Genomic DNA, 27,566 nt, shown 5'->3' with positions numbered 1-27,566 from the left:
AATTAAATCTTAAAAAAAAAAAAAAGAGAGAGAGTTCATACACTCTTCCTAAAAACAAACTTATACATCCTCCTGAACCTTGAAACTATTGGCAATACAAAATACTATTGTTTTGCATTTGCATATCCATATTTATTAATAGATTAACCTGTGATTGGTGCTGCTTCTCTCAGATTCATTCCTCGCCCATCCGTCTGAGACGCTGTGGGTCTTGTTGCAGGCACTAGGGTTACAGCAGTGTCTGAATAAGACGAAGGTCCTGATCTAGAGACATTAAGTTCTGGTGACCAAAGACAGGCAATAGGGAAATCAAGTGGATAAGAAACTTGAATGGCAACAAGTGCTCCAGGCAGAGTAGTGGAATGGGCAGTTGAGGGTGGAGTTTGAAGACTTCTTTCACATAGGGTTGCAGGATTTGAGTGACACGGTTTACTGATGGGAGCGAAACAAAGGTGGCAAACTGGCTGTGGCGTTTTTGCCTTGAACACCTGTCAAAAATGAGGTTGGCACATACTGAGCTGGGAGAAGCTTGGGCGGGGAGGGTGCACAGCAGGTTTGGGAATTGCTTTTGGACATGTGATGTCCATAGTGAAACACACCAATCTGGAATTCAGAGGAGAAGTCGTGACTGGAGATATAAATGTGGAGATGTCTCCTGTGGACTTTTTAAAATGAGGAGGCTGGCTGGGATCCCTGAGGACCACTGAGTGTGGACCGAAAAGGAAAGAGGCCCCTAGACTCAGCACTGGGCACAGGTCCACTGAGAGGGGAGAGGCGGGAGTCAGTGGAGGAAGAACTGTGGCTGGGGAAGGCAGAGGCCTGGGCAGCTGATGCCCACACCCCAGGTCAGGAATGCGTTTCTGGGAGGAAAGTGGGCTCTGTGTAAAGTGACATTTACAAATTTATTTATTTGAAAGTCAGAGTTACACATAGAGATTGAGACAGATATCTTCCACCCGCTGGTTGACTCCCTACACGGCTGCAATGACTGGGGTTGGGCCAGGCCTAAGCCAGGAGCCAGGAGCTTCTTCCAGGTCTCCCATGTGGGTGCAGGGGCCCAAGCACTTGGGCCATCTTCTACTGCTTTCCCAGGCCATAGCAGAGAGCTGGATCAGAAGTGGAGCATCTGGGATTGGAACCAGTGCCCAGATGGGATGCTGGTGTCACAGGCAGTAGCTTAATGCACTATGCCACGACACGGGTCCCTTGGTTGTGAATTATATCTGAAGTGCCGTTTGCCGTCTCGGAGGCAGCCCAGTCCTGAGCGGCCTGCTGCTCCAGACTGTCCCTGCAGCAGCTGAGACGGGGACAACAGAGCTCTCCTGGATGAGGCCTCTGCACAGTTGGGCGGTGTGTGCAGGGAGCTTCCAGTGGTAGGAAATGCATCAAAAGTTCATGGGAAAATGAAATTAAAAGATAGCTGATGCAAAAAAATGGAAATTGTATATATGTTTATGGAAAATATGCATCATGAGAAACCTCTGTGTGAATTTCATATCTAGCTGTTTTTATGGCTACATATAGAAACTCATATGATGGGGCCCCAGGGCACTGTGGGTAGGGTTTAAAGCCTTTAACTGGAATCCAGAGGAGTAGGGTTAGGAGGGGACACGGCCATCGGCAGTCCAGAACTGTGATCATCCATGGCGTCCAGGATTCTGAAGATGTCTTTTTTATTTATTTATTTATTTTTTGACAGGCAGAGTGGACAGTGAGAGAGAGAGACAGAGAGAAAGGTCTTCCTTTGCCATTGGTTCACCCTCCAATGGCCGCCGCGGTCAGCGCGCTGCAGCCTGTGCACCGCGCTGATCCGATGGCAGGAGCCAGGTACTTATCCTGGTCTCCCATGGGGTGCAGGGCCCAAGCACTTGGGCCATCCTCCACTGCCTTCCCGGGCCACAGCAGAGAGCTGGCCTGGAAGAGGGGCAACCGGGACAGAATCTGGTGCCCCGACCGGGACTAGAACCCAGTGTGCCAGTGCCGCAAGGCGGAGGATTAGCCTAGTGAGCTGTGGCGCCGGCCTGAAGATGTCTTTTTAAGAAGTGTGGTTCTGGGGTAGGCACTGTGGAGCAGTGGGTCAAGCCGCCGCCTGTGACATCAGCGTCCCACAGGTGATTGCCTGTTTGATTCCCGGCCGCTCTGCTTCAGATCCAGCTCCCTGCTAATGCGCCTGGGAGGAGGCAGCCAAAGATGGCCCATGTACTTGGGCCCCTGCCACCCATGTGGGAGAACAGTATGGAGCTCCAGGCTGCTGACTTAAGCCTGGTCATTGCAGCCGTGTGGGGAGTGAACCAGCGGATGGGAGATATCTTTCTATCTCTTTCTCTTTGTCCCTCTGCCTTTCAAATAAATAAAATACATATTTTTTTTAAAAATTAATTTATTTGAAAGAGTTATACAGAGAGAGGGAGAGACAGAGAGAGATCTTCATCTGCTGGTTCATTCTGCAGATAGCCACAATGGCCAGGGAAGCCAGGAGCCAGGAGCTTCCTCCATGTCTCCCACCTGGGTGGCAGGGGCCCAGACACTTGGGTCGTCCTCTGTTGCTTTTTCCAGGCCATTAGAGGAGCTGGACAGGGAGCAGAGCAGCTGGGACACAATCCAGCGCCCATACGGGAGGCCAGGGTTGCAGGCTGCGGTTTAACTTGCTACATCACAACGCCAGCCCCAGTAAAATAACGTCTTTACAAAAAGTGCAGTTTTATTGTACATTATGAACTTCTGAGACAGACTTCATGTAAATGAAGGTTCCATGGTTTAAAGTAAAGCTTGGGGCTGGCACCGAGGCTCACTAGGCTAATCCTCTGCCTGCGGTGCTGGCACCCGGGGTTCTAGTCCCGGTCCGGGTGCCGGATTCTGTCCCGGTTCCTCCTCTTCCAGTCCAGCTCTCTGCTGTGGCCCGGGAAGGCAGTGGAGGATGACCCAAGTGCTTGGGCCGTGCACCCGGGTGCATGGGAGACCAGGAGGAAGCACCTGGTTCCTGGCTTTGGATCGGCGCAGCGCGCTGGCCTTAGAAGCCATTTGGGGGTTGAACCAACAGAAGGAAGACCTTTCTCTCTATCTCTCTCTCTCACTGTCTAACTCTGCCTGTCAAATAAATAAATAAATAAAGTAAAGCTTGGAATCCACTTATCTAGTCCAGTGGCTGTGTCAGGTTTTGGCTTCCACCTACCCCTCCCCACCCCCTAAAAGAACCAGAGCACCTGTGAGGAATACCTCATTCCAGGCTGGGAGCATGGAAAGTACGAGGTTAGCTAAGACAGCTTTTGACAGGAAGCGAGGAAGGCATCCTCGCCAGGGAACACCGGACTGGCTGGAAGGGGCTCCCAATGGCCAGCTTTGGAAAAATCTGAGCATCAGAAAAAATAAAGACTATAGATGATTATGAAACAGTGGGTAAAAATTCAGTATAGTGATACTAAAAAATTAAAGGAAGTTTAGGAAGGGGGAAAAACTTCTTTGCCATCATTGAAAATGACTTTTTTAAAAAAAATATTTTTCAGGGCCAGCGTGTGGCCTAACAGGTAAAGCCACTACCTGCAACACTGGCATCCTGTGTGAGTGCTGGTTTGAGTCTCTGCTGTTCCCGCTGTGAAATAGGATAATTCATATCCCAAAGAAGCACCCTAGAGAAAACTGGAAAGGGAAAGCAAGTGTACCTTTACAGTGGAGAGATCTAGAGACCATCCAACTAAGCACTGGAACAGACAACCCAACATCCTGGGGCTCTTGGTATGTAGCAACACGGAGTTTAGAGCGTCACTCATGAAATCCTCTTGTCAAAAATGTCTTATGTGGCACATACTCCAGCCTTTAAATCTACCTTCCAATTTACAAGAAATGCAGGGGTTAGGAGAACAAATGAAATGAGTCTATAGGAAAACAATGAGACAAATCCAGAATATGAGACACTCCACAAGTAATGAGGTCAGCCTCTGAAAAAATTCAGTGTCATGAAGAAAAGTAAATGAGGGCTTTTGTTTTAGACTGGAAAAGATTAAAGATTTATGACAACTAAAGGCACCGTATGAGCCGTGATTGGGTACTGTTTTCAAGAAACCAGCTGCTAAGATACTTTGAATGTGACCAGTATTGATTTTTACAGGAATGAAAATAATGTTACAGCTATAATGATCCTATTCTTAAGAGATACTTGCTAATGTATTAGGGGTGAAGGGTCATGGTGTCTGCAATTTACTTGCACATAGCTCAGCAAAACCCAGCACTCTATTACACACACACATCAATATACATAGAATCTATTTGCTGAATTGGATATATGATCATGGTTTGTTCATTGTACTACCTTTTCAACTTTTTAATTTTTTTGTATTTTTTTAAATTTTTACTTATTTTTCAGGTAGAGTTATAGACAGAGAGAGACAGAGAGAAAGGTCTTCCTTCTGTTGGTTCACCCCCCAGATGGCCACAATGGCCGGCGCTGCGCCGATCCAAAGCCAGGAGCCAGGTGCTTCCTCCTGGTCTCCCATACACCCAGGTGCAGGGGCCCAAGCCCTTGGGCCATCCTCCACTGCCTTCCCGGGCCACAGCAGAGAGCTGGACTGGAAGAGGAGTAACTGGGACTAGAACCGGCACCTATATGGGATGCTGGCACTGCAGGCAGAGGATTAACCAAGTGAGCCACGGCACCGGCCCTCAACTTTTTTTTTTTTTTTTCATAAAAAATTAGTGTATGGGGAGAATACTGTACAGACTTAGGCCTCAGTTTGTATCTGTATTGTTTTTGAGATTTATTTATTTACTTGTTTATTTAGAGAGATATCATCCATTTGTTGACTTACTCCCCAAATTAGGGAGCTGGAGTAGAGGCAGAGCAGTTGGGATTTGAACTGTTGCTCCGATATGGGATGCCAACATTGCAAGTAGCAGCTTAGCTCGCCGCACCACGCTGCCTGCGCTGGTATCTGTGGCTTTAAAAAGATCACAGGTGACTCTTGTGTGCAGGCAGGGCTGAGAGTCATTGACCTAGTGGGTGAAGCTTGAAAAGTGGCTTTCCAACAGAGAATGAATTCCAGAATTCATATTCTTTGGCTTCCAGTCCTGTGCTCTTTTCTTGCAAATCCTGTAAAGGGATTTCTCAGATAAGTAACCTTATCTTCTTGAACACCTAAAGCTCTTTTTTGTCAATAACTGAACTGTACATGATAAGGAAGGATTTGGGTACCTGGAAGGTGCTCAGTTTTTGAAAGGGAGGTGAACATCAAGAAGTATTAGAGGGAGAAAAATGCTATTACTAGTACCAAGGGCAAGGACAGTCTGAATTTAAAAAATTGAATTGTGGGGTGGGTATTTGGCCTGGCAGTTAAGATATTGGAGGGCTTGGTTTCCTGATTCCAGTTTCCTGTGAATGCATACCCTAAGAAGCAGTGGTAATAACTGTGGTAATAACAAATGCTTGAGCCTCTGTCACCCACCTGGGGGACCCGGCTCGCCCAGTTCCTGGCTCCGGGGCCACTGCAGTCATTTGAGTGAACAATGATTGGGAAGTAGACTTTCTCTCTCTCAATCTAATAAAAATTTAGAAACATATTGGAGAGCTGAATTATTTTAAATTTTATTACTTTCAGTGGAGATAATCCATGAGATTGAATCTTATTTCACATACCCATAAGATGTAACACATAGATAAAAACGACAGCCTAGAAAAAAATTACAGTTGGGAAATCAGGCTTTTGATGAGGCCTCTGGTATTGGAAGAGCTCAATTTTCTTGCAGAGACATAAAGAATTAATGATGGGGGCTGGCAATGCGGTGTAGTGGGTCAAGCAGCTGCCTGCGGCGCTGGCATTCTATATGGGTACTGGTTTGTATCCTGGTTGCTCCTCTTCTGATCCAGCTCTCTGTTATGGCTTGGGAAAGCAGTGGAAGATGGCTCAAATGCTTGGATCCCTGTGCCTGCATGGGAGACCTGAAAGAAACTCCTGACTCCTGGCTTCAGGTCAGACCAGCTCCGGCTGCTGTGGCCTTTTGCGGGAGGGAACCAGTGGATTCAAGACCTTTCTCTCTCTCTGTAACTCTACCTCTCTAATAAGTAAATAAAATCTTTTAAAAAAAGAATTAATGATGGCAAAATGATAGATCCCAGTGTCTAGCAACAAAGGCATGGGTCTTATTTTGATTTAGCTACTTACTAGTTTTGGAGTATTAGACAAGTGATGTGAGTGCTGCCAGTCTGTTATTCCAACCCTGTTGTCAGGCCTGCTGGGCGTTTGGATACAGCAGGTAAGGGGATGCCTACTTTCATGCCTTCCTAGAGTTCTAACAGATAATTAAGGAATAGGGGCCACCCAAGGGGAGAGACTAACTCGGGAGGCCTTAACTAGCGGGATATGGCGCTTGTTAACAGAGGCTTTCCAAAAGCAGGCACCATTCTAAGGAGCTATACTGGGTCTGGTCATCTTGCACGGTTGAGTCAACACGGTTCCTGGCTCTAATGCAGGTGCTTGCCATTATTTAGTGAAGCAAATATGGGAAGCACCTACCTTTGACCCAGGAGAACAAGTGAGGGCCTGTGGCATGACCCCCGGACACTAACAGGGTCTTCTTCAGGGGCTGGGGCGTGTGAAGACACTGCTTGGGACGCCTGCATCCCACGACTAAATCCCAGCTCTGCTTCCCACTCCAGCTGCCTCTTACTGAGCACCTTGAAAGCAGGCAGGAGATGGCTGAAGTACTTGGGTCGCTGGCACCGTGTGGGAGGGAGACTGGTCCTGAGTTCCGGGCTCCTGGCTTCACCGGGAGCCCAGCTCTGGTTGTGGGCGGTTGAGAAGTGAATAAGCGGGTAGAAGACTTCTCTGTCTCTCTGCCTTTCAAGATAAAACTTTTAAGTCCTTTTCCAGAAGGCAAAGGGATTCCAACCACCCTAACAACAAAATCAAAACAGAGTGGGGAAAACAGACAAAAGGGCCAGATAACTTGCGGGCTGGGGGGCGTGGCTTAGACACGTCCCAGAATACTCTTCCGGAGCCGACCCGTGCCCCGGAAGCAGTTGTCTGTAGAGGGACTTCGGGGCGGTTCCGGAGATTGCACGGGAGCTGCCGCCATGTTCCTCTCAGCGGTCTCCTGTAAGTGGGGCTGGAGGCGGCGGCGAGGGCGGGGGGCCGTGACATTCCCGCTCCAGGATGATTGTGCAAACCGGCCGGGAAGCCGCCGCTGCGGATTTCCCCGGCCTTCGGGACACGAGCCCGGCATGCTCCGCGGCGCGCTGGCTGCCGGGGCGGGCGGGCTCCGGCCGTGTGCGGTGCTGTCGGGGTTCGCGCGCGGTTCGCTGGGCGCGGCGGCGTCTGTTTCCGAGGAGTGGGCGTTTTCCACCCGTCTCCGTAGGGATTTGTCCGCAGAATCACTGGGCGTCCCGACAGGGAGGGACCCCAGATTTCTTAGTCCGCTCCTTTGGAACTCTTAACGATAAGGAAACGTTTTCCCAGAGGGGCAGCGGGTTGCCCAGCGCCGCCCAGCTGGCCGGGGAAGCCGCCCTCCGGCTCGGTTGTCTGCCCTTGCAGGCGTCCAGCTGACTTCCCAAGTAGGCTTAGTGCCCTCCTCCACCCGACAGGCTGGGTGCAGTCTGCAAAGGTTGGCTTACCAAACAAGAGACCTGTTCCACTGCAGATTACTTACTTGCACTTCAGAAGAGGGAACACTGGAGCAGATACTAACTGTAGAAGTCAGGGTACTGGCCCAGCTGAAAATGAGATTGTGTGACGTACTACAGAAGGGCCTGATCGGATCTTTGCATCTTCCGTCTATAAAATGATGGCGGCGTCCCAACATCCGGGGAATTCGAGGAGGCTTCACACATTTCATGAAAAATGTGTATTACGAAAAAACTGCATAGATTCCAAAATTTTTGCACGAAAAGAATTTTTTTAAAAAGATTTTACATATTTATTTGAGAAGTAGAGTCACAGACAGTGAGAGGGAGAGACAGGTGTTCCATCCACTGGTTCACTCCCCAGATGGCCGCAACGACTGGAACTGTGGCAATTTGAAGCCAGGAGCTTATTCCAGGCCTCCTATTTGGGTGCAGGGCCCCAAACACTTGGGTCATTTTCTACTGCTTTCCTGGTCCACAGCAGAGAGCTGGAATAGAAGCTGCCGGGACTGGAACCGGCGTCCATATGGGATGCTGGTGCTGCAGATGGAGGATTAACCTACTGCACCACAGCGCTGGCCCTGAAAATAATTTTTTAAATATTTATTTTATTTATTTGAAAGAGTTACAGAGAGTGGGAGGGCGAGTATGTTGGGAAGAATCACTATATTCCTAAAGTTGTACTTATGAAATTTGTACTCAGTAAATAAAAGATTTCTTTGGGATTAAAAAAGTTATAGAGAGTGCGAGAGGCCTTCCGCTCGCTGGTTTACTCCCCAAATGGCCGCAACTGCCGGAGACAGTGGGAAGCCAAGAGCTTCTTCTGGGTCTCCCACATGGGTGCAGGGGCCCAAAGACTTGAGCCATCTTCCACTGCTTTCCCAGGCACATTGGCAGGGAACGAGATTGGGTGTAGCGAATGTGACTTGAACTGGCGCCCCTGTGGGGTGCTGGCACTGCAGGTGGTGGCTTTAACCCGCTGCGCCACAGTGCTGTCCCCACACAAAAAAATGTTTAAATTCCATTTTCCATGAACCTTTGAAGTCCCTTCCCATTACTTATTCCATACGTTGAATATTTTTGGTTAGTACTGACATTATATGAACTTTGCTTAAGAATGATAATTAATTAAATTTTTATTTTCCTTTCCAACCTTTTCTCTCTACAAAACAGTTGCCAAGAGCAAGTCAAAGTAAGTAAAGATTTTTCTTTTTAAAAACTTGTTTATGTTAAACTTTTAGTTCAGCTGCTACCAGTGCATCCTTATATTAAGCTAAGCATTTGGCCTTGGTATCTTAAAAGTTGGTTTGAGGGTTATGTAGTTGATTATTTTGTATGTATGAATGCTTTTCAGTACGTTTAGATGCTCCTCAGTTTAGCATGGGGCTGTGTCTTGATACACTCATCATAAATTGAAAATGCAGGGGCCGGTGCTATGGCATAACAGGTAAAGCTTCTGCCTGCAGTGCCAGCATCCTATATGGGCGCTGGTTCAAATCCTGGCTGCTCCACTTCTTATCCAGCTCTCCTTTTCCAATCCAGCTCTCTGCTATGGCCTGGGAAAGCAGTAGAAGATGGCCCAAGTCCTTGGGCCCCTGCACCCACATGGGAGACCTGGGGGAAGCTCCTGGTGGCTGGTCTGGATTGGTGCAGCTCCAGCTGTTGGTGGCCGTTTGGGGAGTGAAGCACAGGTAGAAGACCTCTCTCTCTGTAACTCTATCAAATAAATCTTTAAAAAAAAAGAAAAGAAAAGAAAATGCATTCTCTGTGCCTGCTGAACATCACAGCTTCACACAGAGTGCACTACAGGGCGTCGGTGAGCACATTGCTGGCCAGGTGCTGTGTTCTGGCTGTTCCCACACAGCATCTTTTTTTTTCTGTGTTTTTTTGTTTGTTTGTTTGTTTGTTTTTTGGCAGGCAGAGTGGACAGTGAGAGAGACAGAGAGAAAGGTCTTCCTTTGCCGTTGGTTCACCCTCCAGTGGCTGCTGTGGCTGGGGTGCTGCGGCCAGCGCACCGCGCTGATCCGATGGCAGGAGCCAGGAGCCAGGTGCTTCTCCTGGTCTCCCATGGGGCGCAGGGCCCAAGGACTTGGGCCATCCTCCACTGCACTCCCTGGCCACAGCAGAGAGCTGGCCTGGAAGAGGGGCAACCGGGACAGAATCCGGTGCCCCGACCGGGACTAGAACCCGGTGTGCTGGCGCCGCTAGGCGGAGGATTAGCCTAGTGAGCCGCGGTGCTGGCCCCACGCAGCATCTTGAGAGAGGTTTGCTTGTCGCTAGCCCAGGAAAAGGTCAGAACTTGAAATCTGGCTTCTGCTGAATCCACGTCACTTTCACACCATCATGAAGTCCAAAAGTCCCCAGTCAGTTGGAGTGACCAAGTCCTGAGTCAGTGGCTGTCCAACACAGAGTGACCAAGTCATTTTGTACAGTGGAACAGACTTTGGGATTCAGAACCATCAGAGTGAGTTAGAAGACCTAATTACTTGGTTAGAAGACCTCTTGGTATCTTTTCCAGTCCCAGATTTATTAGCTCACTGTTTTGTTCCTAAATAAACCGTTATGTTGTTTGTTGTTTGGACTACCACCATTTTTTTCTGTGTCCAGAAATTGAGGATCAGAGGTCATTTGTTTAGAGCACACTATAGGAATCCAGCGAACAAACCGACTTGATGAAATCATGCAGTCTGTTTTAATGAAGTTTGTAATTCTTTGCATTAATGGTATAACCATCTCAAAAGAAGCAAAGTAAATTAAGGATTCCATGTGTATAGAAAGACTAGAAACACTAAACTGGTATTTCAGAATAAATATTGTAGACAACAACTGAAGATTTTATGTACATTAAAAATAGGATAATTCAAAATCACCGTTTGCTTAGAACATGGGATATCAAAAATCCTTTTTTTCTATTAAATTTAAAGAAAACATATATTAATGTTTTCCTGCTAATAAAAGATACTGGGATTCAGATAGCTTTTCCTTCCATCCAGTTGTTTACATCAAAATTCTTTTTTTAAGATTTATTTATTTATTTGAAAGAGTTACACAGAGAGAGGAGAGGCAGAGAGAGAGAAGTCTTCTGTCCGATGGCTCACTCCCCAGTTGGCCGCAACGGCCGGAGCCGCGTGGATCCAAAGCCAGGAGCCAGGAGCTTCTCTGGGTCTCCCACACAGGTGCAGGGGCCCAAGGACTTGGACCATCTTCTACTGCTTTCCCAGGCCATAGCAGAAAGCTGGATTGGAAGAGGAGCAGCCGGGACTAGAACCGGCACCCATATGGGATGCCGGCGCTTCAGGTGAGGGTGTTAACCCACTGTGCCACAGCGCTGGCCCCAGATTTCTTTTTCTTTTCAAAGATTTGTTTATTTTATTTGAAAGGCAGAGTTAAAGAGAGATGGGGAGAAACAGAGAGAACTATCCACTGGTTCACTCCCCAAGACTGCAACAGCTAGAGCTGGGCCAGTCTGAAGCCAGGAGCTTCTTCAGGGTCTCCCTTGTGGGTGCAGGGGCCCAAACATTTGGACCATTCTCCACTGCTTTCCAAGGCACATTAGCAGGGAGTTGGATCAGAAATGGAGCAGCCAGGACCTGAACCAGCATCCATATGAGATGTTGGCGCTGCATGCAGCGGCTTTCCCTACTATGCCACAGTGCTGGCTCTGTTTGTTTTTATTAGAAAGAGACAGAGAAGGTGGAAAGAGATCTTTCATCTGTTGCTTCACTCCTCATATGGCCTTTATGGCCAGGACTGGGCCAGGCTAAAGCCAGAAGCCAGGAGCTTCACCCAGGCCTCCTACATGGGTGGCTGGGGCTCAAGTCCTTAGTCTATCTTCCTCTGCTTTCCCAGGCACAGTAGCAGGGAGTTGGATCAGAAGTGGAGCAGCTGAGACTTGAACCAGTGATTATATGGGATGTTGGCATTGTAGCTGGCAGCTTAACCCACAGTGCCAGCCTTTATTGTCAGAATTCTTCACCTCCTGGGCAGGCAGTGTGGTGCAGCAGTTTAAGTCTCTACTTGGGGTGCCTGCATACCATAGCAGACTGCCTGGGTTTGCGGTCTGCCTCCGCTTCTGATCCAGCAGCCTGTTAATGCATCCGAGAGGCCCAGATACTTCGGTTCCTGCCGCCGACGTGGGAATCCCAGTTGGAGTTCATGGTTACTGGCTTCAGCCTGGCCTAGTGCCAGCTGTTGTAGGCAGTTGGGGAATGAAGCAGCAGATGGAAAATCTGTGTGTGTCTCCTTCTCTGTCATTCTACCTTTGAAATAAATCCTAAAAAGAACAGGGCTGGCCACTGTTATACAGGGGTTAAATGTCACTTGTAACAGTGGTATGCCATATCAGAATGCTGATTCCAGTCTCAACTGTACCACTTCTGATCCAGCATCCTACTGATGCACCTGGAAAGGCAACAGAGGATGTTGCAAGAATTTGGTCCCTGCCATCATATGGGAGACCAGGATGGAGTTTCTGGCTTTGGCCTGGCCCAGACCTGACTGTTTCCGCCATTTGGGGAGTGAAGTAGCAGATGAGAGATCTTTCTTGGACTCTGCTACTCTGCCTTTCAAATAAATAAATCTTAAAGAAGAAAAATCATACATGATTCCTTACTCCAGGTTCTGTAGGAATCCCCTGGCTTTGGTTTCTGCAGAGATATTCCCTGCCTCTCATGTGGTTTTTACTCATGTGATTTTTTTTTTTAAGGTGTATTTCTTTATTTGAAAGGCAGAGTTACAGAGAGGGAGAGAGAGAGCAAGAGAGCAAGCGTGCTAACACTAGCTTCCATCCTCTGTTTTACCCCTCAAATGGCCACAACGGCTGGAGCTGGGCTGGTCCAAAGCCAGGAGCTTCTTCCAGGTACCCCATTGTGGGTGCAGGGAGCCCAAGCACTTGGGCCATCCTCTGCTGCTTTCCCAAGTATATTATCAGGGAGCTGGATCGGAAGTGAAGCAGCCAGAACTTGAACCAGTGCCCATATGGGATGCCAGCACTGCAGGTCATGGCTTTGCCTGCTACTCCACAGCGCCAGCCCCACTTGTGATATCTTTCATGTCTGCCTTGCGTTTTAGACCTTGTGTGCCAGCTCACCTTCCATACTACCCTGTCAGCTCCTAAGGACACAAACACAGCCTTGCAAAGCTTTGTCTTTCCCATAGTGCTTTCCAGAGAGTAAGCAACTAATAGATACTTGTTGAATCTTTGTTTGAATGACTGATTATCAGTTGTCCTATCAGCAAATATATGCCTTTTATGAACCACTGTGCTGAACATCAAAAGTGATGTACTGATGTGTCATATAGTCACTGATGCTTCAAATCTGTTATGTAATTAGATGAGAAATAAACTAGCTTGCTCTAGATGGCGTGGGTGCAGGGCAAGATACCTGAAAAAGTACACACGATGTAGGTATGAAAAAGTCCAGCGAGGCCAACGTGGACTTCGTGCTTTGGGTGACTAACATGAAGGGACACAAGGCTCGCACATTAGCAGTCTGGAACTTTGAATCCCTTCATTTTGTCCTTTCCTGACCACCCTTGTGCCTGGAAGAGAAGGCTCCTCTGAGACAGCCGTCTTTACAGTTGCCGTCTAACCAGCCATGGCTCCCAGGCTTTCTGTATTTCTTCCTCTCTGTACCTCAAGAAAGGTGGGCGTCTGAGGCCAGTGCCACAGTGTGGCTTGGTTGTTCTTACTGTTTTGGTTGGGTTGTTACCAAGTCACTCCGTAGTGGGACAAACCTTGGGATTGTGTTCTATGGAAAACGTAGGCTGTCTCTGAACTGAACCTTCTCAGGGCCATGCGATGTGCCCCACGTAATACTATTTTCAGGGTTAAAAAATGTGCCGTGCTGTCATGACTGAGTTTAGTCTCTTCCTCAGCTTCTAACAGCTTATGCTTTAATCTCAGAACCATTCTGGTGAGAATGATCAGCCAGGCGGGGACGGGCTTCTCCTTCAACACCAAGAGGAGCCGGCTGCGGGAGAAGCTGACCCTTCTGCATTACGATCCAGTGGGTAAGCTTCAGGGAAGTTCGTCTGTCATAGATGAAGTGCTTTCCAGGCCCGACGCCTCCTTTCCAGGCTGCACAGCTCTGGTGGTTTTGTGGCACCTTTGATAGGGTAGCATTCACTCAGCAAATACATATAGAGTGTTTATTTTGGTACTCGTTACTGTCCCGGGGTCTGGGATACCCCAGGACAGAGACAGATGCCGTCCCGGTTCTTGGCACTTAAGAGTCTGGGTTGAGAGGGAGAGAAGTGACAGCATTGTGATGAGCACTATGAGAGAATCAAGGGGGATGGGAGAAGGAGGATGAAGTTGGGAGGAGGTGAGGAGTCTCCTTTGAGACGGGATAGAGCGGGGAACATCTTTCTAGGAGGCGATAGTTAACTGAAGACCTGAAGGTAAGAAATTAGTGACGTAGAGATGAGGAGGTACCATTCTAGAAACAAGTGTCTCGGAAGGGCTGGTTTGGTCTCCTGTGTTCGTCTGCCCCAGCGTTGGCAAGTTACTGGGTCCAGTGTGGGTTAAAGGAGTGTGGTGTCTCTAAATTAGTGCGGAAGGCTGGGAAGTTTGAATTTCCGTTTTGAGCCATCTACCAAATGCTGTAATGGTCATTTTAGATGGCCTCAGCAGAGAGAAGCATATGACAGAGACAAGGCCAGATTGTTTGCTCCTGATTGTTGTTGGTGGAAGCGTGGCTCGGTTCTCTAGTTCATGTGCAGATGTATGCAAAATAAGCTAGCAGACTAATTATTGTTTTCCAGCTTGCTTCATTTCATTTCTGTGCTCTTTATACTTGCTTCTTAATGCGGTCAGGGCTGCACTGGTGCCGGGAGGCATTTAAGGAAAGGCTCCCAGAAGCTCGGTTGTCAGTTCAGAATGCTCGAGTTCCATTTTTAATAGAAACAAAATGCCCAGAAGTTCTTATGATATTCATATATCTGGTCATTTCATTATAACGGGAATTTCAGGTTTGTACCTGATGATTGGAAGTCTGAGTTTGAGGCCGATTCCTTATATAGTAGAAAAATTGTTGGAAGGACAAAGTTTGATTTGGGGTTCTTGTGGTATTTTTCTTCCTCTGACTTGGTGTTAATGAAAAAAATGCAAAGTGATGAACTTTATAATAATCTTTTTCTACCATTTAAACTCCTCTAGAATTTATTTTTTGGAACTTGTACAACACTAATGATTATTGAATAACCTTTGTTGATAATTTAAGTACAGAAATGTGTTGAAAATGTTATCTTTAATGTGGTTGTAGTAGGAGTGTAAAATAGTGATTTTAATTTTTTTTAAAGATTTTATTTATTTGAGAGGTAGAGTTATAGACAGAGAGAGGGAAAGACAAAGAGAAACATCTTCCATCCACTGGTTCACTCCCCAAATGGCTGCAACAGCTAGAGCTGGGCCGATCCAAAGCCAAGAGCCAGGAGCTTCTTCTGGGTCTCCCACATGGGTGCAGGAGCCCAAGCACTTGGGCCATCCTCCACTGCTTTCCCAGGCCACAGCAGAGAGCTGGATCGGAAGAGGAGCAGCTGGGACTAGAACCGGTGTCCATATGGGATGCTGGTGCCACAGGTGGAGGCTTTACCTGCCATGCCACAGCGCCGGCCCTGATTTTGTTTTGAAATTCAGAAAGGACACGACCATAAACAGCTCTGAGCATAAGTTCATGTGGGAGAAAAGATTCATATATAGGCAGGTGTTTGGTGCAGTGGTTAAGCCTCTGCTTGAGCTGTCTGTATCCCATGTTGGAGTACCTGCGTTCAGCTTCCGGCTCCACTGACTGTTCTAGGTTCTTGCTAATGCACGTGCTGGGAGGCAGCAAGTGATGACTTGAGTGTGTGGGTCCCTGATACCCACAAAGGAGACCTCGTTTGAGTTCTGGGCCCCTTGGTTCAGCCTGGTGCAGCCCTAGCCTGGGCACTTTGAGTGAACCAACGGATGGAAGTTCTCTCTTTCCCTTTCAAATAAGTAAGAGAAATTAATTAATTAAAAATATTCATATTGGGCCGGTGCCGCGGCTCACTAGGCTAATCCTCCGCCTAGCGGCGCCAGCACACCGGGTTCTAGTCCCGGTCGGGGCACCGGATTCTGTCCCGGTTGCCCCTCTTCCAGGCCAGCTCTCTGCTGTGGCCAGGGAGTGCAGTGGAGGATGGCCCAAGTGCTTGGGCCCTGCACCCCACGGGAGACCAGGAGAAGCACCTGGCTCCTGGCTCCTGCCATCGGATCAGCGCGGTGCGCCGGCCTCAGCACGCCAGCCGCGGCGGCCATTGGAGGGTGAACCAATGGCAAAGGAAGACCTTTCTCTCTGTCTCTCTCTCTCACTGTCCACTCTGCCTGTCAAAAAAAAAAAAAAAAAAAATTCATATTTACATTTCAAGTAGTTGGGTCACTGCCACTTGGCACTTGACCCCTCTACCCTGTAAGTGAATGAATGAGGAAATGGGTAAATAAATAAAGCAGCAGACAGACGTGTTCTGATCAGAATGGCCTGAGCCTTGACAGCACACCCTTGTCTGGACCGACGAGAAGAAGAGGGTGTTCTTAGACGGCGGCCTGCCTGGGTTCTGCCCCTCTGTTGAGTGCCCTGCAGACTTCTGTGACGAAGGTGTTTGCCTTGGGGCCTGCACCACTGCCCAGAGTAGCGTGGCGGTGCCCCCGGCGTAGTTCGCTGCGATGAGTTGTTAGTTTGAGGATGTCTTCTTAGTCCTTCATGAAGGAAACAGGCAAGGAAGCATGGACAAATTCCCAGGTGTCTGAGCATCTGCTAGTCCGCTGTGAAGAGCCAGCTGCCCCGTCCTTTCAGCCTTCTCTCTCTCGTACGTAACTAGATGCTCATTTCCAGGGAGGAGGGGTTAAAGGCTGAGGCATATGCTTAGTAAACGTAGTTAAAGATATGAAGGCTTATCATAAAGAGAATGAAAACTTGTCAGGTTTAATTCCTTGCATGACTAAACAAGACAATATAGACTTTAATTAAAACAGAATAGATTTAGGTTTGATGTAGGGAAAGAACTTGACAGATGCATTCTTCTATGAATTAAGCAGCAAATATTTTGACAGAAGATTTATGTTTATGATTGTAGATAGCACTGTGTCATTTCGACTCAGCTGACATGTCCTGAGTGCTTGCCGTGCGTCTGCACCAACCCTGTAAGGGAGGTGGTGTTCTCAGTATTTTGAGAAATTTACCCAGGGACACGCAGTTGACAAATAATAGAGCCAGGATTTGAACCCGGCCTTTCTGGCTCTAAGTCCTTGTTCTGTCTGATATGTGGAGCCAACTTAATCTTCCTAAAACTAATATTCTGTTTAAAATTAGGGCCTTCCCCTCTGGTCAGCCTAGTGTTCGAGGCCACAGGTGCCCACTGCCATTCCTGCTTCCTGTTACGGTGCACCTCTATCACAAGCCTTTTCCTGTTCCAGTTCATCCAAATGCTACCCTTCTCGGGGCCAGCTTCACCCTCGCTGTGAGGCCTTCACCACCATTTCCTGTCCCCGCTGATCCTCAAGTTCCCAGGGGGTTTACTGGACATTCATCAGGCCCCTTATGCTGTGCTCATGTGTTAGGTCGGGGACTCAGACTTTGGTGAACTCCACATTGCTTAGCGCAGTTCTGTGGACTTACACATTCTCTGAATACGGTAAATGTATCAAAGAATCTCCCTCAGTAAAGTCTTTCTCTGCTACTAATCTTAATCAGTTACTCTTTATCATGGTCATTGCAGCAGTTCCCCTTTTCACTCTTTTTTGTTTTTACCTTCATGTAGAAGAACACTGGGAAAATATTCGTTGTAGTAATATGGATGGGCACCTATTTTGGTTCTTCACTACCATCTTGTGGTTCTGTCTTCCATGGGGTCTTGGAAGGATCAATCCTGCTTCCGTTTTAGATGATTCAATGTGTGTTAGAAATATCCCTTACGTCTCATTTTATTTTTATTTTTGTTAATATTATAGATAACATTCTGGTGACTGGTTAATGGTTCCTAAATCCAGCTGCCCATCACAGTTGTCTGAGGAGTTTTACTGTAGACTTCTAGGGTGGGTGTTAGGTACAGCGGCTAAGATGTAGGGACGCCCTTGTCCCATTTCGGAGTGCCTGGGTCTGCTTCTGAGCCAGCTTCCTTCTAATGCATACCCGGGGAGACCAGAGGTGATGGCTCAGATACCTGGATTCCTGCAGCCCACATGGGAAACTGGGAGTGAATTCCAGGATCCTGGCTTTGGCTTGGCCCAGCTATGGCTGTTTAGGTATTTAGGGAGCGAACCAGCAAATGCAAGAGCTCTTTATGTCTGTCTCTGTCTCTGCCTTTCAAATTGAAAAGAAAAAAAAAAAAAAGATTGTTATAAAAAAAACCCCAGATTTCCAGTTTTACTCTAGCTCTGCTAGCAAACCAGAAATAGGGTATGGGTGGAGCTGAGAAGTAGGGATGTGGTGTGTGTGTGTGTGTGTGTGTGTATGTGTTTTTAGGATTTATTTATTTATTTGAAAGGCAGAGTTACAGAGAGGCAGAGAGAGAGAGAGAGAGAGAGAGGTTTTCCATCCACTGGTTCACTCCCCAGATGGCTATAACAGCTGGAACTGAGCTAATCTGAAGCCAGGAGCTTTTTCCGGGTCTCCCACATGGGCACAGCGGCCCAAGGACTTGGGCCATCTTCTACTGCTTTCCCAGGCCACAGCAGAGAGCTGGATCGGAAGTGGAGCAGCTGGGGCTCAAACTGGCACCCATATGGGATGTCGGCGCTGCAGGCGTGGCTTTACCCACTATGCCACAGCACCGGCCCCAGGAATGTTTTAAATAAGTTTCCTAGCTAATTATTTGTCTTGGAAAGTTTGGGAATCTCATATATGGAGTCTATCAGGTTAGGGTGTGTGAATGTGTGTGTGTGTTTGTGTTTGTGTGTGTGTGCATGCGCACGCGTGCGTGCGTACGCATGCATGCACGTACAGGGTAGGGGGCTAAGGGCGAGAAGGGGGATGATATGCTGGAGTCACTGGGGTAATGGAGCATTGCGGGCCTTACAGGAACCGTGAGAGTCGTTTTCCCCAGCCACTGGCTTTTCATCCAGGCAGGCAGCCTTCTGTTCTGGTCCTGCTTCTGAGAACTCTGTTTGATATTATTTGCAGTGATGAGACTGGCTCCAATAGCCTATTACCAAACTAAAAAGTTCACATTTGGGTGTATTCAGCCATCTCTGGAGACTAGAGGTTGTGTGCGTGTTTACTTTTCCAGCCTGGCCTCCTTGTCCATGGTCTGCTGTGTGTCTGGAATCCAGCTCGGTCTCTGCTTCCCCGCTGCTTACATGAGGAGACGGTACACGCGTGAAGGCCTTCTGTGTTTGCTCCTTTGCCCTAGTTCTGTGTTTAACAAGCACATTTCACATTGGTTGAAATAGGACCTTGTGGGTTGCCAAGGATGCTGCTGATTGGCTGGCGACCCTACCCTGTTTTCTTAACCATTTTCCCCAGTTTTCTCTGGCTCCTGGGATTGAGGAGTTGAGTTTGCAAATCAACCACGTCCTCATGTCAAAGGAATAGCAAAATAGGAGAAGGGAGGGCCCATGATCTGGTGCATGTTTTTAATAAACACTGTGATGACGCTTTTCCAGTTTTCTGCTATAATCCTTTTCTCTCCCCACACAGTGAACAAAAAAGTCCTCTTCGTGGAACAGAAAAAAATACGCTCACTCTAAATAATGGACTGAAAATGTACTTGATTTCTAAATGAGAAGACTAAGGGCGGGATACTGATTCAGAAATCTGCAGTGTGTAATAAAGAAGAGGAAATGGCACGGAATCGCTGCCTCCTGTGATTTGAAGGCCATTGTGAAAGGAAACAATGCAGCGAAAGAAAGTTCTTCATATTAGGACACATATTATTGCCTCATATTTATTTATCTTGCTGGATATTTTTATAGCCCTTAATAAAAAATGTTAAAATAGCCTGTGCTATTGTCTTTCAATGATGTTTTCCCCCACAATTTGGAGTTAAAAAAACCCAACCACATTACCAAAAAAATAACCATTGTTTCATGTAATAAAAGATATTTTTCCATAATGAAAACTGTGTAAGAGTTTCCAGTGTGCTCTTCCTTGTACTTCTTAGAAAAGGCGGAGTCACTCGCAGGAGTGAGGTTGGACAGAGTCCCGGGTAATAACTGAAGATGGCAAGGGTGGGCATGAATGGTACCCGGGAGGCCTCATGACACAGAAGGAACCAGGAGAACGTCTCGTTCTGACCTGTGCTTGCCTAATGCGAAAAGATGCCAGTAGTCCTTACTCATGGCCAGGTCACCAAAGCAGAACCTGGGATTTTCTAGGACAGCTTGGACTCCTTTATCCTCTGGATTCGTCTTTCAGGTGAAGGGGAACTGCTGTGTATAAAAGCCACCGTGAGGGGCTGGCGCTGTGGTGCAGCAGGTTAAGCCACGGCTTGCGACGCTGGCATTCTTTATGGGTGCCCGTTCCTGTCCCGGCTGCTCCACTTCCAGTCCAGCTCCCCTAATACGCCTGTCCCCAATGTGGGAGACCTGGATGGAGTTCCAGGCTCCTGAATTTGGCCTGGCCTCGCTCAGCCGTTGTGGCCATTTTGGGGGTGAAGCAGTAGATGGAAGATCTTTCTGTCTCCCTCTCTCTCTGTAACTCTGCCTTTCAAGTAAATATTAAAAAGCCCCTGCGAGGGCTTCTGAGGCATGGTAGGATCACACAGCTCTAGGAAATGTTCAGATTAGGACCTCTGCTCTCCCCAGCTCGTGTATTTTTCAGGCTAGTGTTTCTCCTGCTTTTTCAAAATTGTCCAATTTTCTTTCTTTTTCAAATTGCTGGTGGAAATGAAGAAGAGATGTCTTTTTTTTTTTTAACCTCTACTGGTTCACACTTAAAGCATTTGTAAGGGAGAGTGACCATCCTGCCATAGCACTAAGAAACCAGTGCTGTCCCCCAAATAACAGGTGTTCCATCCTCATGGCCCAGTCTGTGTCTCCAGAGGAAATGCAAGAGCAGCTCTCTAGAAATAGAACTCGGTGTAGACAGTTGGCGAGTCCTCGGAGCTTGTGGCATAGGCAGGCAGCTCTCATGGCATCTTGTCAGCACTGTGATTCAAAGCAATAATCAGATCTTCTCTATTTTTAGGCTCAAAGTATACACAATGGTCTTGGGTTACAAGAAAAATCTTCCAGCTGATCCTAGCTAAGCCAGTAAAAAGGATATGGGATATGCTGGGTCACTTTTTTTTTTTAACCTACCATCTGGCTTAAATGACTTGGTCTATTCAGCCTACAGACTGAGTGTGGCCGAAGGTGGTGTTTACATTTGTAAACTCAGTTGCTGGTCCATCAACTGAAAGGTTTCAATAAATACCCAAAGTTCTGGCTTCCCTTCCAAACCCAGAAGCTTTGACAATGCTAAGCTCAAGTTGAGTATCAGCTGCCCCCCCCCCCCCTTAGGAAGTGCTTGAGAGGGGCCCCCTTTGCTCAGCATTTTGTGCTGTGGCTCCAGGCATTGCTGGCCACAACCCTTACTGTCTGGTGAACACACAGCAGTAGAGTTTGCTGGTCCCTGAAGAGTGGTCGTTGTGCAGATACTAATTGTGGAATTTTAAATCCTGGTTGGCTCTTGCAAATGCATGAATAGCAAAGGAAATGTTAGACATAAATGAAGATGGCTTTTAGTAAATGAACATATTTGCAAGTAAAGATAGGAGAAGAGGCCATTTTCTAGTAAGTCTTAGCTATGAGTGGCCATCCCCAAGTATTTTTTATTTGGGGGTTAATAGCAATCAGAACAGGGTAAGTGGAAGGTCTTTTTTGTATGGATACGATGACTGTGTTCCTGTAGCCTGGACACTCACTGCTGCGACGCAATTGGATCTCTTGAGCATTTCTTCCCAGGACAGGTTTGGGTAGTAAGCCAGGTAGAAGGCCAGCGCACCCACGAAACTGTCACCAGCACCCTGCAATTACAAGCACAGTTGTGGAGATAGGTAGTCAGTCAATCTGTTGCCCAAGCTACCCATTGAAAAATATTTACATAAACGACAATTTTGAATAAGTCTAGACTTTTAGAAAAGGTACAGGATAGTATGAGTTTCCGGGTATCCCACATCCAGTACTGTTCACATCTTACCATGTGGGGTGCATCTATCACAATAAGTCAAGTCCCTGGTAGCAAGTGAAGCCCACACTTTATTTGGATTTTACTAGTTTTTCTTAGTGTTGTTTTCTATCCCAGAATCCTATCTAGAATTAATTCCCAATTACATTCAGTTGTCAGTGTCTCCTTAGACTCTTGTAGGCTGACAGTTTCTTTTTATTTATTTGAAGAGGTACAGAGAGAGGTACAGATAACGAGAGAGGTCTTCCATCTGCTGGTTCACTCCCCAGATGGCTGCAATGGCTGGAGCTGGGCCAATCCGAAGCCAGGAGCCAGGAGCTGCTTCTGGGTCTCCCATGTCGGTGCAGGGGCCCAAGCAACATCTCCTGCTGCTTTCCCAGGCACATCAGCTGGGAGCTGGATCAGAAGTGGAGCAGCTGCTGCAGGCTGGGGCCATAGCACCGGCCCTTACGACAGTTTCCTAGAATTTTTTTTTTTTTTTTTTTTTTTTTTTTTGACAGGCAGAGTGGACAGTGAGAGAGAGAGACAGAGAGAAAGGTCTTCCTTTGCCGTTGGTTCACCCTCCAATGGCCGCCGCTGCAGCCAGCGCACCGCGCTGATCCGATGGCAGGAGCCAGGATCCAGGTGCTTTTCCTGGTCTCCCATGGGGTGCAGGGCCCAAGCACCTGGGCCATCCTCCACTGCACTCCCTGGCCATAGCAGAGAGCTGGCCTGGAAGAGGGGCAACCGGGACAGAATCCGGCGCCCCAACCGGGACTAGAACCCGGTGTGCCGGCGCCGCAAGGTGGAGGATTAGCCTATTGAGCCACGGCGCCGGCCGAATTTTTTTTTTTTTTAATGACTGCTAGTTTTGAGGAGGACTGGTATTTTGTACAATGTGCCTCAATTGGGATTTGTCTGTTTTTCTCATGGTTAGACTGTGCTTGTAGCTTTTGGGAGGCAGACATGGAGGTGAAGTGTCACATATCACATCAGGGGTACATGGTACCAACATCTTTCCACTGCCATCCTTCATCACTCGGCTAAGGTGGTTTTTGCCCGCTTTCTTCACTGTAAAGGTACGTTGTTCTCTCTTTTTATGTTACACATATTAGAAGCAAGGCACAAAGTGTATTCTTAAGGGGTAGGAAGTTAAGCTCGGAAGCTGTGTTCTATCTCCTTGGGGTGAAGTATCTCCATAAATTATATGGAGCTCTTCCGTATGGGATATTTGTCTCTTCTCCCCTGGTTATTTATTCAGTCTGTTTATTTATATCAGTATGAACTCCTGGGTATTTATTTTATTCTTTTAGGCTATACCTGAAACTCCATTATTTTTTTGCTTAAACTGTTCCAGCTTTGGCCACTGGAGGCTTTTCCATTAGACTATGTCCCTTTGACATACCCCCATCATTTTGTTTTGAGTGCTTCCTTCTTGGAATTAAAAGATGCTCCAGCTCATTTATTTTCTTTTCTTTTTTTTAAGATTCATTTGTTTATTTGAAAGAGTTATATAGAGAGGGAGATACAAAGAGATCTTCCATCTGCTGGTTCACTCCCCAAATGGCTGCAATGACTGGGGCTAGGTTGGGCAGAAGCCAGGAGCCATCTCCCACGTGGTTGCAGGGCCCAAGGACTTGGGCCATCCTCTGCTGCTTTCCCAGGCACATCAGCAGGGAGCTGGATCCGAAGTGGAGCGATTGGGACTTGAACCAGTACCCATCTGGGATACCAGCACTGCAGGCGGTGGCTTTACCTGCTTCACCACCATGCTAGCCCCTCCAGGCTTATCCTGTTCATCCCTGCCCTGACCCTATAATTAGCCTTTCCTCCATTAAAAATGCATGCAGAGACTGATGAGAGCCACTCAGATGTTATTTCCAAACCAAATATAGAATTGAGTTTCCATTTTTGCTGACGAGCCAAAGGGTCAGGCTGGTGAAGGCCACACAGGAACCACGGAAACAGAAAACGCCCTAAGGAAGCCTGTTGACCTCTGCCTTCGGATGGGGCAAGACCTCATCATGCGTTCAGTTAACAAATACGTTTAGAAGCCAATGTGTGATTACTAGGAGACCATTCTGATAAGCAGCTTCGCAGACTGTGTTCTAGTTTTCCCAGTTTGCAGGTTCCTTAGGTCCCAGAGCTTTCCTAGCAAATCTTGGGGGAATTCTTCAGCGTTTATAGAGAGCCTTGGCACGCAAGACTGCTGCGGCTGCACTTGAAATATTAATGGTGATGGGCACTGGAAAAGTGGTGAAATCCGTTGTGGGTGAAGCGCTGAGTAGTGCGGCAGAGTTCCTGAGTGCTGCTGGGTTTAAAGGAAGAAGGGAGTGCTTACAGTATGAGCCAGACTTGCAGAGAAGGCAGAGGGGCCACGCGAGCCCACAGTGAGTGGCTTTACGGAGATGGGGGTTCCCCTTGTCTGCACAGATGGACAGGCGATATCAGACTCACCGAGGAGTCTTAGTACTGCAACTGTGAACAGAACACTTTCCTTCCACAACGGTTTTCTGAGTGCCTGGGTGCTCTGCTGTGGGTGCTGGTCTTTCTGGAGGATGGGATGAAGAGAGAGACCAGGCTGCTGCCCCACCGGAGGGTACAGCCTAGCAGTACCAGATGGCAAAGGCCTGAAACCGGAGGAGCCATGAGTGAGTGGAACCTGTAGCATGAACACATGGAGAACAGGGGCTGCTGTTGTGGCACAGCGAGTGAAGCCACCACCGGTGATGCTGGCATGTGGTGCTGGTTTGAGCCCCGGCTCCTCCACTTCGGATCCGGATCCCTGCTAATGCTAATGTGTGAGGGGTCTTCAGAAGGCTCATGGAAATGCACATTATGAGAGGACTACGTGTGGATTTCAAATTTTTTTGCACCAAAATAAACCTCTTTTAATTGCATTTTCCACAAATGAGGAAAATGTTTTTCTTATTTGCAAGGTATGGAGGCATTGTTATTTTTTTAATGTACTTTTCTATAGTTTGCTTTGCTAAAAGCTGGTAATACCTTTCAAAATTTTTAAAGATAATAAAACATTTTAAAATATTTTAGTTTTCATTTTATTTGAAATGCAGAGAGAGACAGGTATCTTTCCTCTGCTAGTTCAACACCCAGATGTGCGCAGGAGCAGGGGCTGGGTCAGGTCAAAGCCACGAGTCCAGAACTCCATCCAGGTGTCCCAGGTGAGTGGCAGGGACCCATGTAGTTGAGCCTCCCAGGGTGCACATTAACCGGAAGCCGGGTCAGAAGCAGAAGTGGGACTCTAAGCTAGACACTCTGATATGGGATGTGGGCCTCTGTAGAGGTGACTTAACTGCTGTACCACTTGTCTTGTCCCGGATAATGAAAACAGTTAATGAGTAGGTCAGCCTCACCTCTGTGCCTCCCTCACCCTCCCCTGTGCCTGGCAGGGCAGGGCCAGAGGACTGATGGGAGCCGTTCTAGCATCACGGACAAAGTCAGATCTGCATATTCTTGTTAGCTGGGGGCGTATTTTTTGGCTACAGACCGTATCTTTAAGAAAGTTTAAAAAATATCATACCTATATATGAAAACACTCTTGAAATCATTTAAATTATTTTCCTCTTTTGGCAAAGCTGGGAAACACAGTGTTTGGTAGAACTGTATACTGGGAGCACTGTTTAGGCACCAGTGGTTTTCACTTGATTTTCCTTCATTCTCAGTGGTATACCCTCTGGTGATGAGACTACCAAGTCCTCTCTGTATTAAAGATGGGGGGTTTCCCCACAGAGAAAACGCTGGCTAGATGGTTTAATTGGAGAATTCTTGCAAACATTTAAGAGAAATAACATTAATTCTACACAAATTCTTTTAGAAAGGAGAAGAGCCAAAGTAACACTTCCCAATCATTTGCTAAGGCCAGTGTTACCAGGACACCAAAACCAGAGAATGACATTACAAGAAAAGAAAAAAAAAAATGGGCCAGCACTGTGGCATAACAGGTTAAGCCATATGGGTGCTGGTTCTAGTCCCAGCTGCTCCACTTCCAATCCAGCTCCCTGTAAATGCACCTGGGAAAGCAGGAGAAGATGGCCCAAGTTCTTAGCCCCTGAACCCAAGTATGAGACCCAGAAGAAGGTGTTGGCTCCTGGCTTTGTCTTGGTCCAGCCCTGGCTGTTGCAGCCAGTTTGAGTGAACCAGTGGATGGAAGAGCCCTTTTTCGCTCTCTCTCCCTCTCTCTGTAATTCTGCTTTTCAAATAAATGAAGTGAACCTTTTAAAAAAAAAAATCCCTCATAGGGGCCCAGCGCCTTGGCTTACTTGGTTAATCCTCTGCCTGCATCCTATATAGGCGCCAGGTTCTAGTCTCAGTTGCTCCTATTGTGTCCAGCTCTCTACTGTGGCCCAGGAAGGCAGTGGAGGATGGCCCAAGTGCTTAGGCCCCTGTACCTGTGTGGGAGAACAGGAAGAAGCACCTGGTTCCTGGCTTCGGATTGGCAAAGCGCCTGCTGTGGCGACCATTTTGGGGGTGAACCAATGGAAGGAAGACCTTTCTCTCTCTCTCTTACTGTCTATAACTCTACCTGTCAAATAAATAAATAAAAATGTTAAAAAAAAATCCTTCATGAATGTGGATACAAAAATCCTAAAATTTTTGTAGCAAACTGGATATATATTATTTATATGTGTGTACATACATTATAAACATATATATGATAATATATCATGACCAAATAGAATTGTCCCAGGAATGCAACATCGGTTTAACATTTTAAAAAATTAATGTAATACAGTACACTACTGACCTTATGCTAATAGCAAAAGGAACAGAAAAAGCATTTGACAAAATTCTTCACTCACTCATGTTCCAGGATATCTGGAACAGAAGGTATAACTTGGTAATGAGAATTTATGAAAAAATCTACAGCTAAATCATAGTGAGAAAGACTGAATGCTTCCCCACTAACACTGGGAACAAATCAAGGATGTCTGCTCTCACTACTTTCATTCAGCTTCGTACTGGATTGTTAGCCAGTGCAAAAACAAAGAAAAGGCATATGGATTGGAAAAGGAGAAACAGTCTCTTTCTTCACAGAGATCACAATAACCTCTGTAGAAAATCCTAAGAAATCCAGCAAAAAAACCTACAGAAAGAGTGAATTATAGCAAAGTAACAGGATACAAGACTGTCATATACAATAACATAAAAACATGAAATATTTGCCGGCGCTGCGGCTCACTAGGCTAATCCTCTGCCTTGCGGCGCCGGCACACCGGGTTCTAGTCCCGGTCGGGGCGCCGGATTCTGTCCCGGTTGCCCCTCTTCCAGGCCAGCCCTCTGCTGTGGCCAGGGAGTGCAGTGGAGGATGGCCCAGGTGCTTGGGCCCTGCACCCCATGGGAGACCAGGAAAAGCACCTGGCTCCTGGCTCCTGCCATTGGATCAGCGCGGTGCGCCGGCTGCAGCGCGCCGGCCGCGGCGGCCATTGGAGGGTGAACCAACGGCAAAGGAAGACCTTTCTCTCTGTCTCTCTCTCTCTCTCACTGTCCACTCTGCCTGTCAAAAAAAAAAAAAAAAAAAAAAAAAAAAAAAAAAAAAAAAAAAAAAAAAGAAATATTTAGGGCCAAATTTAACTGAAGATTTGCAAGATCTGTACACACTCATCACTGGAAAGTAAGAGAAATTAAAAATAAGAGGTAAGGGGCTGGAACCGTAGGGTAGCAGGTGGAGCCACAGCTTGTGATGCTGGTCTCCTATACAGACTTTGGTTTGAGTGCCAGCTGCCCCTCTTCCAATCCAGCTTCCTGCTAATGTGCCTGGGAAAGCCGTAGAGGACGGCCCAAGTGCTTGGGCTCCTGCAGCCACATGGGAGCCCTGGAAGAACCTGGCTCCTGGC

General features: G+C 47.3%; 2 protein-coding genes across 3 annotated transcripts in view; one reads left to right on the top strand and one right to left on the bottom strand.

Moving 5' to 3' along the window:
- The first annotated feature begins 6,947 nt into the window (after positions 1–6,947).
- MRPL33 (mitochondrial ribosomal protein L33) lies at positions 6,948–19,684 on the top strand. Its single transcript, XM_017340851.3, has 4 exons — positions 6,948–7,085; positions 8,783–8,801; positions 13,515–13,621; positions 19,264–19,684. Exons 1-4 carry the CDS (start codon positions 7,064–7,066, stop codon positions 19,311–19,313), a joined length of 198 nt encoding a protein of 65 aa, XP_017196340.1. The 5' UTR covers positions 6,948–7,063; the 3' UTR covers positions 19,314–19,684.
- Positions 19,685–21,302: 1,618 nt separating this feature from the next.
- Positions 21,303–27,566, bottom strand: part of RBKS (ribokinase) — a 116,446-nt gene continuing 110,182 nt past the window's right edge. The window contains exon 8 of one of the 2 annotated variants that reach the window (XM_002709946.5): positions 21,303–21,571. In XM_002709946.5, the coding sequence (XP_002709992.1) occupies positions 21,398–21,571 (174 nt within the window). In that variant the 3' untranslated portion in view covers positions 21,303–21,397. Of the gene's footprint in view, positions 21,572–25,991; positions 26,121–27,566 lie in introns of those variants that run through there. The other variant, XM_070069292.1, reaches the window with a different exon arrangement.

Source organism: Oryctolagus cuniculus, chromosome 2 (genome assembly GCF_964237555.1).
Source record: "Oryctolagus cuniculus chromosome 2, mOryCun1.1, whole genome shotgun sequence".
NCBI lineage: Eukaryota > Metazoa > Chordata > Mammalia > Lagomorpha > Leporidae > Oryctolagus > Oryctolagus cuniculus.
Note: the sequence above shows the minus strand (reverse complement) of the source record. Positions and strands in the feature narration are given on the sequence as shown.

Coding starts and splice junctions, on each gene's coding strand:
- MRPL33 (XM_017340851.3), top strand. CDS start 7,064: ATGTTCCTCTCAGCGGTCTCCT. Junction 13,622..19,263: donor TCTGCATTACGATCCAGTGG/GTAAGCTTCAGG, acceptor CTCCCCACACAG/TGAACAAAAAAGTCCTCTTC.